Genomic DNA, 13,485 nt, shown 5'->3' with positions numbered 1-13,485 from the left:
ATTTCAGCCCTCCCCCCTACTGCAAGGGCCCATAACACCCCTTACCCCCCCCGCAATGTCATTTGCCACCCTACCTCCCTTCGCCATGAATCCTCAACCCCTATTACCTGACTTTACCCCCGGGCCTGTCCCTCCCCATAACACCCCTCAATTAGCTATTACACAACCCCCAGATCACAGAACCCAGTCCCTAGAAAACAACCCCCAAATCTAAAACACTATCCATAAGCAATAACTCCACCATTTTAACTTAAACTCCAGAATGGAGGTTAATGAGAAGGAAGATCCCAATAAAGGCAATTCGGGGACCGAGATAATGACAATGTGGGCCAAAAACAAAGTGGCAGGGTGAAGTGATACTGCATCTCCAGTACGAGATCCACAAACACTAGAGGGATAATTTGCCCACTGACCACAGACTCGCACCCTAACCCAAGCAGCATAGTTATCATGGACAAATAGCAATACCTATTTGAGGCACACAGACAATTAAACAATACGGAGCACCACACTAAACTAAAGGAACCCATATACTGGGCAGTACACACAGAAACTAGGAGCGGAACATTTTGCGAAAACTGGAAAGGACTAGATACCTCGAAGAGAAGCAAGTGGAGTACCTGACAGGGATACAGCAATGAACAAGAAGGTTGTATATCCTCCCTAAAGTACACAAGAACCCAGACTCATGGACTGTTCTAGGAGAAATACCACCCAACTGGCCCATCGTGCCAGACTGCAGCAGTGAGTCATATAGGATATCAGAGTATATTGATGCCCTCCTTAACCCACTATCGCAGAAACACTCCAGCTACATCAAGGACACGTACAACTTCGTCCGGATAGTCAATTCCATGTCAGTGGTCCCCTGAGGCCATACTCTTCACCATGAACATCGAAAGCCTGTACATCAATATAGAGGTGGTGAGGGATATCCTATGGAAGAACCCTCAGCTAGAGAGACCAGACGAGGCCTTGATAGAACTCCTTCGCCTCAGCCTGATTAAAAATGACTTTGAATTCAATGATGAATTCCACTTAGAAGTCAAAGGCACAGCAATGGGAAAGAAGTTTGCTCCAGCCTATGCCAATATATACACGGCAAAGTGGAGGAAGCAGTCTATCGAAAGTGCCCCAAAAAACCCATGTGTCTTTATAGATACCTGGATGACATCTGGGGAGTGTGGACACACTCGGAGGTAGAATTAGAGGAATTTATTCAAATCCTAAACACTCATCATCCACCCATTAAGGTTAAGGCCACAACAAATAGGGAGAAAATTGACTTCCTGGACACTACGGTATTTAAACTAGCACCTGAAAATGGCAGCCAGAAACTAGTCACCACAGTATTCTTTAAAACCACAGACACACACACCCTCCTACACGGGGAGCCACCATCCCAAACACACCTTCAGAGGCATTGTCAAAGGACAGCTGACCCGGTTTCACTGCATTTGCACCAGGGCAGAGGACTTCCACCAGGCCACTACTATCCTCTTCTCTGCACTTAGACACAGGGGCTACAGCAGACGGAGATTCAAACACATCAAATCTGACCTTTTAAAAATATCACAAATCCCCGACCACAGGACAACACAACACGGAAACTACCCTTGATAACAGGATACAGTGGGATGGCAGTGAATATCCACAGGACGGTCAAAACACACTTTGAAGAACTAAAAGCGGAAGGGGGGACACTGGGACAATACACCATAGTTTCAGCCTTCAGAAGGGGTAGAAACTTGAAAGACGTATTAGTCAGTACCAAAGTACGAGCAGCGCCAAACTGCGAGGTGGGGAACTGCAGGGCACGCATTTGCCTGCGAATTTCAAAAAGCATACACAACAGAGCTACCGGAAAGTGGGCCGAGATAGAGCAGAGGATAACTTGCGAACAAAAGAATGTAGTATATGCAATCCAGTGTAAACAATGCCGTATTATATACATAGGGGAGACAGGCAACAGCTTGAGAACCAGACTCACAGGACACCTCAGTAATATCACAAGAGGAAACCAAAACAGACCAGTCAGTAGGCACTTCCTGGAGCATGGAATGTACTCCTTAGCAATCCTGGGCCTGGAAACCAACATAAACTGGTCAAACCGCCAAAGAAAAAGAGCAGAGAGGAGATTGATTGAAACACTACAGACGTATTCCCCAAACGGCCTAAATGAGGCCTAAAAAGCTAGGCCAGCAAAATAAAATATATCAACTAGAGGGCCAACACTGCACCCAATAATTTAAAAAATTGAGAAAACCAGAGTAGGTAGGAAACGGAGGATCCCCTTCAGTCACCCACCCAGAAACAAAATTAAGACAGGTGACCATTAAGTAAGAAAGGTACGTCTTACTTTGGAAATAGAGCCTAACAGCTAGGCCCCAGAACAGAACCTAATTCCCCAAATAGTACACCTAAACGGAATAGAGAGGGATAAAGTTAGAAATTATAACTGTGCAAGGGATAACCACTAGGAAGAATAGACTCGTAATGACCAGCTTGAACCAGACACAGCACTCGCCCCAAACCCCCAGCTTGCCCCACCCCATGGGGAAGAATGCATCCCCAGCACATGGCCCTGCCCTGAAACCTAACATATTCATACCCCCATAAACACAATTCCTCTTCTTGCCAGGGGGCCAAACTCACCCCCACACCACCAGTTATACCTCTCGCCGCCCTGCGGACCTCCCTCGGCTCTACCCCCCCCCAACCAAATCCTAACATTGAAAGGGCCATACACCCCAACTAAACCGGACAGCGCCCCAGTGGACCCTGGCCACAACCCCACAAAGGGGCCTACTTAACACTGGACCCCATGCTCCTTTTTTCCCCACCCCCCATGGGGAAGCCTGCATGCACAATCCTCAACCATATCCCTAAACATAACAACTTCACCTATCCTATGCACCCCCATAAACCTCAGCCCTCTCTCCATCAGGGGGCCAAGTTCACCCCACTACTCCATCGGTTTGGGTGCTCTAACCCTAACCCTCCCAACACCGCAAGGTCCTGTGGCCCCACTACCCAGCCATACACCTCAGCCTAATACCTCCAATCCTTCAGCACACCCCCATAAACCCCAGCCCTCTCCCCACATCATCAGTACCAGGCCACCCCATAAATATCCCCAACCCTCTACTTCACCCTAATCCTAACTTCCAATGGACTGCGCACCCCAACTAAACCAGACAGCATCCCAAATAACCCAAGCCATTCCCCCAAAAAAGGGGGTTTACGTAACACCGGCCCCCACCCCACCATCAGCTCGGGTGCTCTTTCAACCACTCCCACCACTGCAAGGTCCCACAGCCCCACCTCCCAGCCATACCCCTAATCCAAACATCTCCAACCCTCCTACACACTCCCATAAACCTGAACCCTCTCCCCACCAGGGAGCCAAGTTCACCCCACGTCACCAGTACCATGCCACCCCACAAACATCCCCAGCCCTACCCTTCACCCTAACCCTAACTTCCAATGGACAGCACCCCAAATAATCCAAACCACACCCCACAAAAGGGTCAACGTAACAGTCCTTTACCCTACCCCAAACTTAACATCTCCAACCCTCCCACACCCCCATAAACCCAAGCCCTCACCCCATCAAGGGGCCAAATTCACCCAATATCACCAGCAGTTCGGCTCCTGTTTCAGCCCTCCCCCCTACTGCAGGGTACTGCAGAAACACCCCCCCCCCCCAATGCCACCTCACAAACATCCCCAACCCTACCCTTCACCCTAACCCTAACTTCCAATGGACTGCGCACCCAAACTAAACTGAATAGCACCCCAAATAACCCAAGCCACACCCCACAAAAGGGCTGACGTAACAGTCCTTTGCCCTAACCCTAAACCTAACATCTCCAACCCTCCTACACACCCGCATAAACCTGAATACTCTCCCCATCAAGGGGACAAATTCACCCAATATCACCAGCAGTTTGGCTCCTATTTCAGCCCTCCCCCCTACTGCAAGGGCCCACAACCGCACCCCCCCCCCGGCAATGTCATTTGCCACCCTACCTCCCTTCGCCATGAATCCTCAAACCCCATTACCTAACTTTACCCCCGGGCCTGTCCCTCCCCATAACACCCCTCAATTAGCTATTACACAACCCCCAGATCACAGCACCAAGTCCCTATAAAAAAATCCCCAAATCCAAAACACTATCCATAAGCAATAACTCCACCATTTCAATTAAAACTCCAGAATGGAGGTTAATGAGAAGGAAGATCCCAATAAAGGCAATTCGGGGACTGAGATAATGACAATGTGGGCCAAAAACAAAGTGGCAGGGTGAAGTGATACTGCATCTCCAGTACGAGATCCACAAACACTAGAGGGATAATTTGCCCACTGACCACAGACTCGCACCCTAACCCTGAGAAAACAGTGACTCTGTAAAGTGACACAGTGAGTGACCCTCACCCTGAATAAACAGTGACTCTGTACAGTTACACAGTGACCCTCACCCTGAATAAACAGTGACACAGTGAGTGACCCTCACCCTGAATAAACAGTGACTCTGTACAGTTACACAGTGACCCTCACCCTGAATAAACAGTGACACAGTGAGTGACCCTCACCCTGAATAAACAGTGACTCTGTACAGTTACACAGTGACCCTCACCCTGAATAAACAGTGACTCTGTACAGTTACACAGTGACCCTCACCCTGAATAAACAGTGACACAGTGAGTGACCCTCACCCTGAATAAACAGTGACTCTGTACAGTTACACAGTGACCCTCACCCTGAATAAACAGTGACACAGTGAGTGACCCTCACCCTGAATAAACAGTGACTCTGTACAGTTACACAGTGACCCTCACCCTGAATAAACAGTGACTCTGTACAGTTACACAGTGACCCTCACCCTGAATAAACAGTGACTCTGTACAGTTACACAGTGACCCTCACCCTGAATAAACAGTGACACAGTGAGTGACCCTCACCCTGAATAAACAGTGACTCTGTACAGTTACACAGTGACCCTCACCCTGAATAAACAGTGACTCTGTACAGTTACACAGTGACCCTCACCCTGAATAAACAGTGACACAGTGAGTGACCCTCACCCTGAATAAACAGTGACTCTGTACAGTTACACAGTGACCCTCACCCTGAATAAACAGTGACTCTGTACAGTTACACAGTGACCCTCACCCTGAATAAACAGTGACTCTGTACAGTTACACAGTGACCCTCACCCTGAATAAACAGTGACTCTGTACAGTTACACAGTGACCCTCACCCTGAATAAACAGTGACTCTGTACAGTTACACAGTGACCCTCACCCTGAATAAACAGTGACTGTACAGTTACACAGTGACCCTCACCCTGAATAAACAGTGACTCTGTACAGTTACACAGTGACCCTCACCCTGAATAAACAGTGACTCTGTACAGTTACACAGTGACCCTCACCCTGAATAAACAGTGACACAGTGAGTGACCCTCACCCTGAATAAACAGTGACTCTGTACAGTTACACAGTGACCCTCACCCTGAATAAACAGTGACTCTGTACAGTTACACAGTGACCCTCACCCTGAATAAACAGTGACTCTGTACAGTTACACAGTGACCCTCACCCTGAATAAACAGTGACTCTGTACAGTTACACAGTGACCCTCACCCTGAATAAACAGTGACTCTGTACAGTTACACAGTGACCCTCACCCTGAATAAACAGTGACTCTGTACAGTTACACAGTGACTTTAAAGTTTGGACAACTAATCGTATTGTCTAAGAATGTCAAGTATTTTTGGACTTACCTTCATTGCATATAAAATTCTACACGTGAATCGAGTGCATTTGTGGAATGGTGTGTAATTGCCTTGTAAATTGTATTTCTCTTCATAGTTGGCAGTGTATACTATCAGTGCTGCTAAACTACCTGTGGCATTGGGTTGTGGTGTTGAGGCTGTTTTGTGGTGAGCTCGGTCAATGTATCTGTTCCAGGCTGGTGGGTGAGTCATAACCGGAGTGAACTGTGGCGTTGAGTTATTACACCTTTGATCTGGGTGCATCCATCTGTTGTGAGCACAGACAATGTGTGCAGGGTTGGGAAGAACTGGGCGTAGAGCCGAAGATAACAATGCCTGTCTTAACTTGTAAGGAACATGCAGGTGGATGTGTGGACATGAAATTGCACGTTGACATGTATGGCTTCATGTCCGTTTCTGCACCTGTGGAAAGATGTGCAGGGTGCACAAATTACAAACACGCACTGATACCAACACCTCCAGTGAGTTGCTCCACAATCTTTCATGTCACATACGCACATCTCTCCCTCTCCCTCTCTCTCTCTCTCTCCCTCTCCCTCTCTCTCTCCTCCCTCCCTCTGTCTACCTGTGCACCTGCCCCCTTCTCTCCTGCTCACTTAGCTTGTTCTACCTCTACTTCCCTCTTTCACTCGTTACCTCCACTGCACACGCCCTCCTTTCTCTCTCGCTCCACCTGTAGTGTGTGTCTCCCTTCCCTCTCCCTCCTCCCCTCTCCCTCCTCCCCTCTCCCTCCTCCCCTCTCCCTCCTCCCCTCCTCCCTCCTCCCTTCTCCCTCTCCCCCCCCCCCAACTTGCTCTCATGCTCTTCCTCACAGACTGCCTGTGTACACTCTATTCCTCTCTCTTTTCCTCTCAGGCAGCAGCTTCTGTTTTCCTGTTATCATGGTGGCCTTTGCACCATTTTGTTTACCTTCATTTTACTTTCTCCATAGCTAAAGCCATATCTTGTATTTTATTTGTTCTTACTACCTTGATGTATTAATGTATGGTGCAATATCTTTAGATGCAATATAAAACACAAGATTTTCATTGTGACAATAGGAATGCAACACCAATATCTAAAAACCTCTTAAGCACCTCTGTTTTATCTGCACCTGCCACCATTCGTGGCATCACGTTCCAGACACCCACTATTCTGTTTCAATATAAATTGGTGCACACATCTCCTTTGAACTTTCCACTCTCACCTGAAATGCATCCCCTCTGGTATTAGACTTTTGTCCCCTGGAGATGGATTCTGACCGTCTGCCCTGCCTTTGCTTCGACCGCTGAGTTTGTCCTGCAGATTGTTTGATGCTGCAGATTCCAATGTCTGCAGTCTGTCTACCTCAGATTTAAACACTAAATGGCAGGGCGCTTTGGAGTGGATGTCATTCCCGAATTTCACTGAACATTTTCCCTGTTGTGGTCTCTTGCACCTTATTGTCTATCTACACTGCATTTTCTCTGTAACTGCAACACCTTATTCTGCATTTTGTTATTGTTTTACCTTGTTCTACCTCAATGTACTGATGTGGTGAAATGATCTATGTGGATGACAAGCAGAACAAAATTTTTTCATAATACTTTTCAAAGTTTTGGTACATGTGGCGACTTTATAAAACTCTGGTCAGTCCACATCTGGAGTATTAGATTCATTTCTGGTCACCACATGACAGTAAGGGTGTGGGGCTTTGGAGAGGGCGCAGAAGAGATTTGCCAGGATGCTGCTTGGATTAAAAGGTATGTGCTACAAGGAGAGGTGGGACAAACTTAGGTTGTTTTCTCTGGAATGGTGAAGGCTGAGATGAGATTGATGGAACTGAAAAATCTGATAAGTGGCAGGGATCAGAGTCGTAATTAGAATGAGAATTTACATTTGTATCACGTTTTTCTGTAAGACTGTTATGAGACCCTTATACACTAAAGATAGACTATTGTTCTCCCAATCTATCCTGTTGTGTCCCTTCATCTTATTGTTGGACTGCACTGCACTTTCCCTGTAACTAACTATATTCTGCATTGTTTTTCCTTTGTGTTACCTTGATACACTGGATTCACTCTATGTCTGACTCTTGGAGTGTGTGACGGGACAGTGTGGAGGGAGATTCACGCTGTGTCTGACCCTGGGAGTGTGTGACGGGATGGTGTGGAGGGAGATTCACTCTGTGTCTGACCCCGGGAGTGTGTGACGGGACAGTGTGGAGGGAGATTCACTCTGTGTCTGACCCTGGGAGTGTGTGATGGGACGGTGTGGAGGGAGATTCACTCTGTGTCTGACCCTGGGAGTGTGTGATGGGACGGTGTGGAGGGAGATTCACTCTGTGTCTGACCCTTGGAGTGTGTGATGGGTCTGTCTGGAGGGAGATTCACTCTGTGTCTGAACCTGGGAGTGTGTGATGGGACAGTGTGGAGGGAGATTCACTCTGTGTCTGACCCTGGGAGTGTGTGACGGGACAGTGTGGAGGGAGCTCTGTGGCTGACCCTGGGTTTGTGTGACAGAAATAAACCAGAGATAATCTTTGAAGTATGAAAACAAATCATTGATTTTATTAATTATTGCAGATTAAATGTAGCATTTTGCTCTGTGACTTCTTGTCCCTTGTGAATGTTGGGGTGAGCTGCCTCCTCGAATCACTGCAGACTCTATGGCGATGGTGCTTTTCAGCACTGTTGCTGAGGGTGTTTCTAGGTATATATTCATTCTGAGTTGAAGCAGGCCCTTCAGCCCAATTTATCCTGCAGACCATGATAGGCATCTAAGCTAGTCCCCTTTGTCTACATTTGGCCCATATTCCAACATGTATGTATGTATATGTTCAGGTGCTATTTCAATATTCCTCCAGCAGGAATTGGTTTGTTATTGTTATGTACCGAGATATAGAGAAAAGGTTGCCTTGGAGACTGTCCATACAGATCAGATCATCACACAGTGTATTGAGGTAAAACAATAACAATGCAGAATAAAGTGTCACAGTTACGGAGAAAGTGCGGTGTAGGTAGACAAGAAAGTGCAAGATGACAACGAGGTGGGTTGTGAGGCTAAGATCCCATCTTCAAAGAGGTCCGTTCATGAGAAGCTGTTTGTGAGTCTGGTGGTACATGCATTCGGGCTTTTGTATGGCTATGATTGAGGGAGCGCATTCACCCTCTTGATGCCCTCATGATTTTAAACATCTGTACAAGGTCTCCCTTCAGTCTCCTACGCTCCAGAGAATAAAGTTGGAATTGGAATTGGTTTATTATTGTCACATTTACTGAGATACAGTGAAAAACTTGTGATGTGTACTCTTTATACAGATCAGATCATTACACAGTGCATTGAGGTGGAACAAGGCAAAACAATAACAGAATGCAGAACATACTGACCACTCTCTATATGAAAAACTTGCCACTCAGGTCCTTTAAATCTCTCCCCTCTCACCTTAAACCTATGCCCACTGTTTTTGTCTCCCCAGTTGGAAGGATAAGACTGTATGCCGTCACCTCTACTATGCCCCTCATAATTTTATGCGTTCACCCCTCATTCTCCTGGCAAGTGTGTTCTAATTGTCTTCAATTTCCAGCTTACTCGCATCATCTCTGTAACATCTCAGATTCAGTTTTATTATCATTCACTTACAGCAGGAAATTTGTTGGTTTTGTTGGAGAAGTATACTGGAACAAAATAAAAATTGCTGTAAGTTGCAATATAAAAAATAAATACTGATATGTGTTCCATCAACTTCTCCTTCCTGAAGACACTTCTGGTCTCTTGGTCTTGCTGCCATTGAGTGCAAGGTTGTTCTTATGACACCACTCAACCAGCTGACCTTTATCACTCCTGTATGCCTCCTCGTCACCATCTGAGCAACAACACTGGTGTCATTGGCGACTTTATGGATGCCAAAGAGTCGTGGATGTAGAGATGCGCCAGTGTTGATTGTCAGTGAGGAGGAGATATTATTTCCAATCAGCACAGACTGTGTCCTCCTGATAAGGAAGTCAGGGATCCAGTTGTAGAGGGAGGTACAGCTCTAGTTTCAGAGCTTGTTGATGAGAACTGAGGGGATGATGGTATTGAATGCTGAGCTGTGAATAGTAAACAGTAGTCTGACTGCACGCTGTACTTCTGCTGTGACCCCATCAGCATCTTATTCTACTGCAATATAACATTTGTCACTTGACTGATGAAGGGAAGAAAAGGTGCGTCGCAAGGGGGAGAGTGAATGTTTAGTTCATGGAGTGTTGTTTTCACAGAATCACATTGCAATCTGTTGTATTTCTCTTCCAGGTCCACACCAGTCTGCCTTCAAATGTGCTGTGAATGAATACCCGTGTCTTGGAACGGAACTCTGTATCCCGATGAGTAAGCTGTGTGATGGAGTTCGAGACTGCTCGGACGGTTATGATGAAGGACCTCATTGCAGAGGTGTGTACACCCAGGGAGTGTGTGATGGGACAGTGTGGAGGGAGATTCACTCTGTGTCTGACCCTGGGAGTGTGTGATGGGACAGTGCGGAGGGAGATTCACTCTGTGTCTGACCCCGGGAGTGTGTGATGGGACGGTGTGGAGTGAGATTCACTCTGTGTCTGACCCCGGGAGTGTGTGATGGGACAGTGTGGAGGGAGCTTCACTCTGTGTTTGGCCTCTGGAGTCTGTGATGAGACGGTATGAAAGGAGCTTCGCAGTCAACTCCTATTGAAATTTGATCGGGAATTACACACTTTTCTCCGGGAATTAGGTCATGATTTTTGGTAATTACATCATCATGTCCTGAGTTCTCAAAAAGATTGTGGCAGATCTGGCCATAGACAGCTCCAACTACCTGCCTTTTCCCAATATCTTTTAATTACCTTGTGTCTTAAATATATTTAATGATGTACTCTCTACTGCTTCCCTGGGCAGAGAATTCCACAGATTCACTACTCTCTGGGAAAAGCAGTTTTCCTCATCTCTATCCGAAACCTATTCCCTTGAGGTTACGTTCTCATGTTCCAGTCTCACTCACCAGTGGAAATGGCTTTCTTGTCTCTATCTGATCTATTCTGTACATAATATTCCATGAAGCAGAAAAAAACAGTTCTGGTTGCCCTGTTACAGGAAGGATGTCAGGACTTTGGAGAGAGTACAGAAGAGATTCACTGGGACGTTGCCTGGATTAGACGGCATGAGCTATAAGAAGAATTGGACAAACTTGGAAAAGTCAAATACTGGTTGGGGGGGGGGTTAAAGCTGAGAAGGAGAAAATTTGAAGGATATCTGTGGATCAAGTTCTGTGAACAGAGTGTTAGGTTCTTGGAATGAGGAAGCAGCTGCGGGAATGATATTCCAGAGGTCTTTGAGACAGGCAGGTGAATGGGCAGGGAATGGAGGGACATGGACCATGTGTAGGCAGATTGGAGTTAGTTTAATTTGGCATCATGTATGGCACAGACATGATGGGCTGAAGGTCCCAATCCTTGTTAGTGAAGGCCAGTGTGCAAGGGCAGTCAGTGAAGCAGAGAGCAAGATGTTCAATATGTTGAAGTGGAAGTGCAGGGTGCTGAGGCAGCAATTGTACCAAACGGAAAAAAACCGTTAGTTCCTGCTAGCAACTTCTCTAACAAAGATTGCGTCTTCTGACACTTACGAGTCATTTCAATTTGGAACCTTATTCTCCTACTCCCCCCCTCCCCCAACCCCCATTTGGCTGTCTGTGGTTTTGAGGAAGTCTGTATCAACACTGCCTTTCTGCTGACTACCATGCTTTCCCTTAGGAACGCGCCTAAACATAGAAGATGGAAACAGGCCCTTTGGTCCATCTAGTCCATGCCGAAACCTCTTTACACAGTGGTTGAGCTGCAAGCCGAAGTGATAGATGCGGGTTTCATTGTAATAGTTAAGAAAACTTTAGATAAGTACATGGATGGGAGTGGTTTGGAGGGTATGGTTCAGGTGCAGGTAGATGTAACTAGGTAGTAGATTGGGTTGGCACAGAGTTGATGGGCAGAAGGACCTGGTTCTATGCCGTAGTATGCTATGACCAGGATTCTCAGCTGAACTCATCCCATTTGCTTGTGTTTGTCCCATATCCCTGTAAACCTTTCTTATCGATGTACCTGTCCAAGTGTTTTTTAAATGTCATTTAATGTACCTGTCTCAACCATTTCCTCTGTCAGCTTGATCTATATATTGACCACCCTCTGGGTGAAGAAGTTGCCTCTTGGATTCCTATTAAATCTCATCATCTCATCTTAAACCTATGCCCTCTAGATCTTGATTCCCCAACCTTGGGAGGGAAAGACTGTGTGTATTCATCCTAGCGATGGTCCTTCTGATTTTTATACACCTCTATAAGGTCACCACTCAGTCCCCACACTCAAAGAAGCAAGAGTCCCAACTTGCTCATCCTCTTTCCATTACTCAGTCCCTTGAGTTCTGAAAGAGTGTTTCAATACCTCCCGTGATGCCGCCTCTCCTCACCACATGCCCTCCACCCCCACCCGATTCCTTCTGCAGCAGCATGGGCAAGTAGTGTTGAGGAGGCAGGAATTCTGCAGAGGACCTGGACGGGTTAGGAGAATGGGCAGAGAAGTGGCAGTTGTTACACAGGATAGGGAAGTGTGGGGTTAAGTTCTGTAGGAGGAAGAATAAAGGTGTAAGGACTATTTTCTAAGTAGGTAGCACAGGTAGTAGGAGGAGGAGAAGATCGCAGCGCACGCAGCCTCTCCGGTGAATGATATCCGTAATCTGTCAAGTAGGAGACTGTGCACAATCCTGATTTGATGGAGACAGTTGTGAGAGCGCGGAGGAACATCTGGAGAAACTTCTGAAATGCCCACTTCGCTGCCGCTGCTACTGTGTGGTCCAGAATCTCCAGAGGAGAAGGCCCCGAATCCTCAGCTTTGCTTGTTTTGGCGGCCGGGGTGAGGTCGAAGGCGCTCAGCAGAGGATGGCGCTCGGGATGCTGTATCGGAGGGGGTTGGTCGGAGGCTCGAAGTTTTCGAATGGACGGACTCAGTGTTGGCTGTTGTCAGGTGCTTCCAATGCATCGACAGTTGTCGGTGCCTGGGGGTTTATGGCAGGGAGTTTCTCCCTTTTGCCGCCTGCTATCGGGGACTCAAGAGTCGATCGACTCGGGACTTTGAGACTTTTTTTTACCGTACCCATGGTCTGCTCTTCATCAGATTATGGTATTGCTTTGCACTGCTGTAACTATATGTTATGATTATGTGGTTCTGTCAGTGTTAGTCTTTGGTTTGTCCTGTTTTTCTGTGATATCACTCTGGAGGAACATTGTATCATTTCTTAATACATGCATGCATTTCTAAATGACAATAAACGAGGACCGAGTGTTCTCATAATCTAAAAAATTCAGAAATAGGTCTTGCAAAGCAACTTGGGAGTCCTAGTGCAGGATACCCTAAAGGTTAACTTGCAGGTTGAGTCAGTGAAAAGAAGGCAAATGCAATGTTAGCATTCATTTTCAGAGGATTGGAATACAAAAATAAGGATGTAATGCTGAGGCTTTATAAGGCATTGGCATTGGTCAGATGGCCATTGGGATACTGTGAGCAATGTTGGGCTCTGTATCTAAGGAAAGATGTTCCCCAAGAGGGTCCAAAGGACGTTCACCGGAACGATGTTGGGACTGAAAGGCTTGACATACGAGGAACGTTTGATGTCTCTGGGCCTGTACTTGATGGAGTTCAGCAGGATGAGGGGGGAGGGGATCTCATTGATA

General features: G+C 46.7%; 1 protein-coding gene across 1 annotated transcript in view; it reads left to right on the top strand.

Annotated features, from left to right (window-relative positions):
* The window catches only part of LOC134341384 (low-density lipoprotein receptor-related protein 1-like), a 286,341-nt gene that overhangs the window by 40,210 nt on the left and 232,646 nt on the right, over positions 1-13,485 (top strand). The window contains exon 3 of the mRNA XM_063039246.1: positions 10,053-10,190. Coding sequence (XP_062895316.1) covers positions 10,053-10,190 — 138 coding nt within the window. The remainder of the gene's footprint in view (positions 1-10,052; positions 10,191-13,485) is intronic.

This window comes from Mobula hypostoma, assembly GCF_963921235.1.
Source record: "Mobula hypostoma chromosome X1 unlocalized genomic scaffold, sMobHyp1.1 SUPER_X1_unloc_1, whole genome shotgun sequence".
NCBI classification, from domain to species: domain Eukaryota; kingdom Metazoa; phylum Chordata; class Chondrichthyes; order Myliobatiformes; family Myliobatidae; genus Mobula; species Mobula hypostoma.
This window is presented reverse-complemented; position numbering and strand designations above follow the sequence as displayed.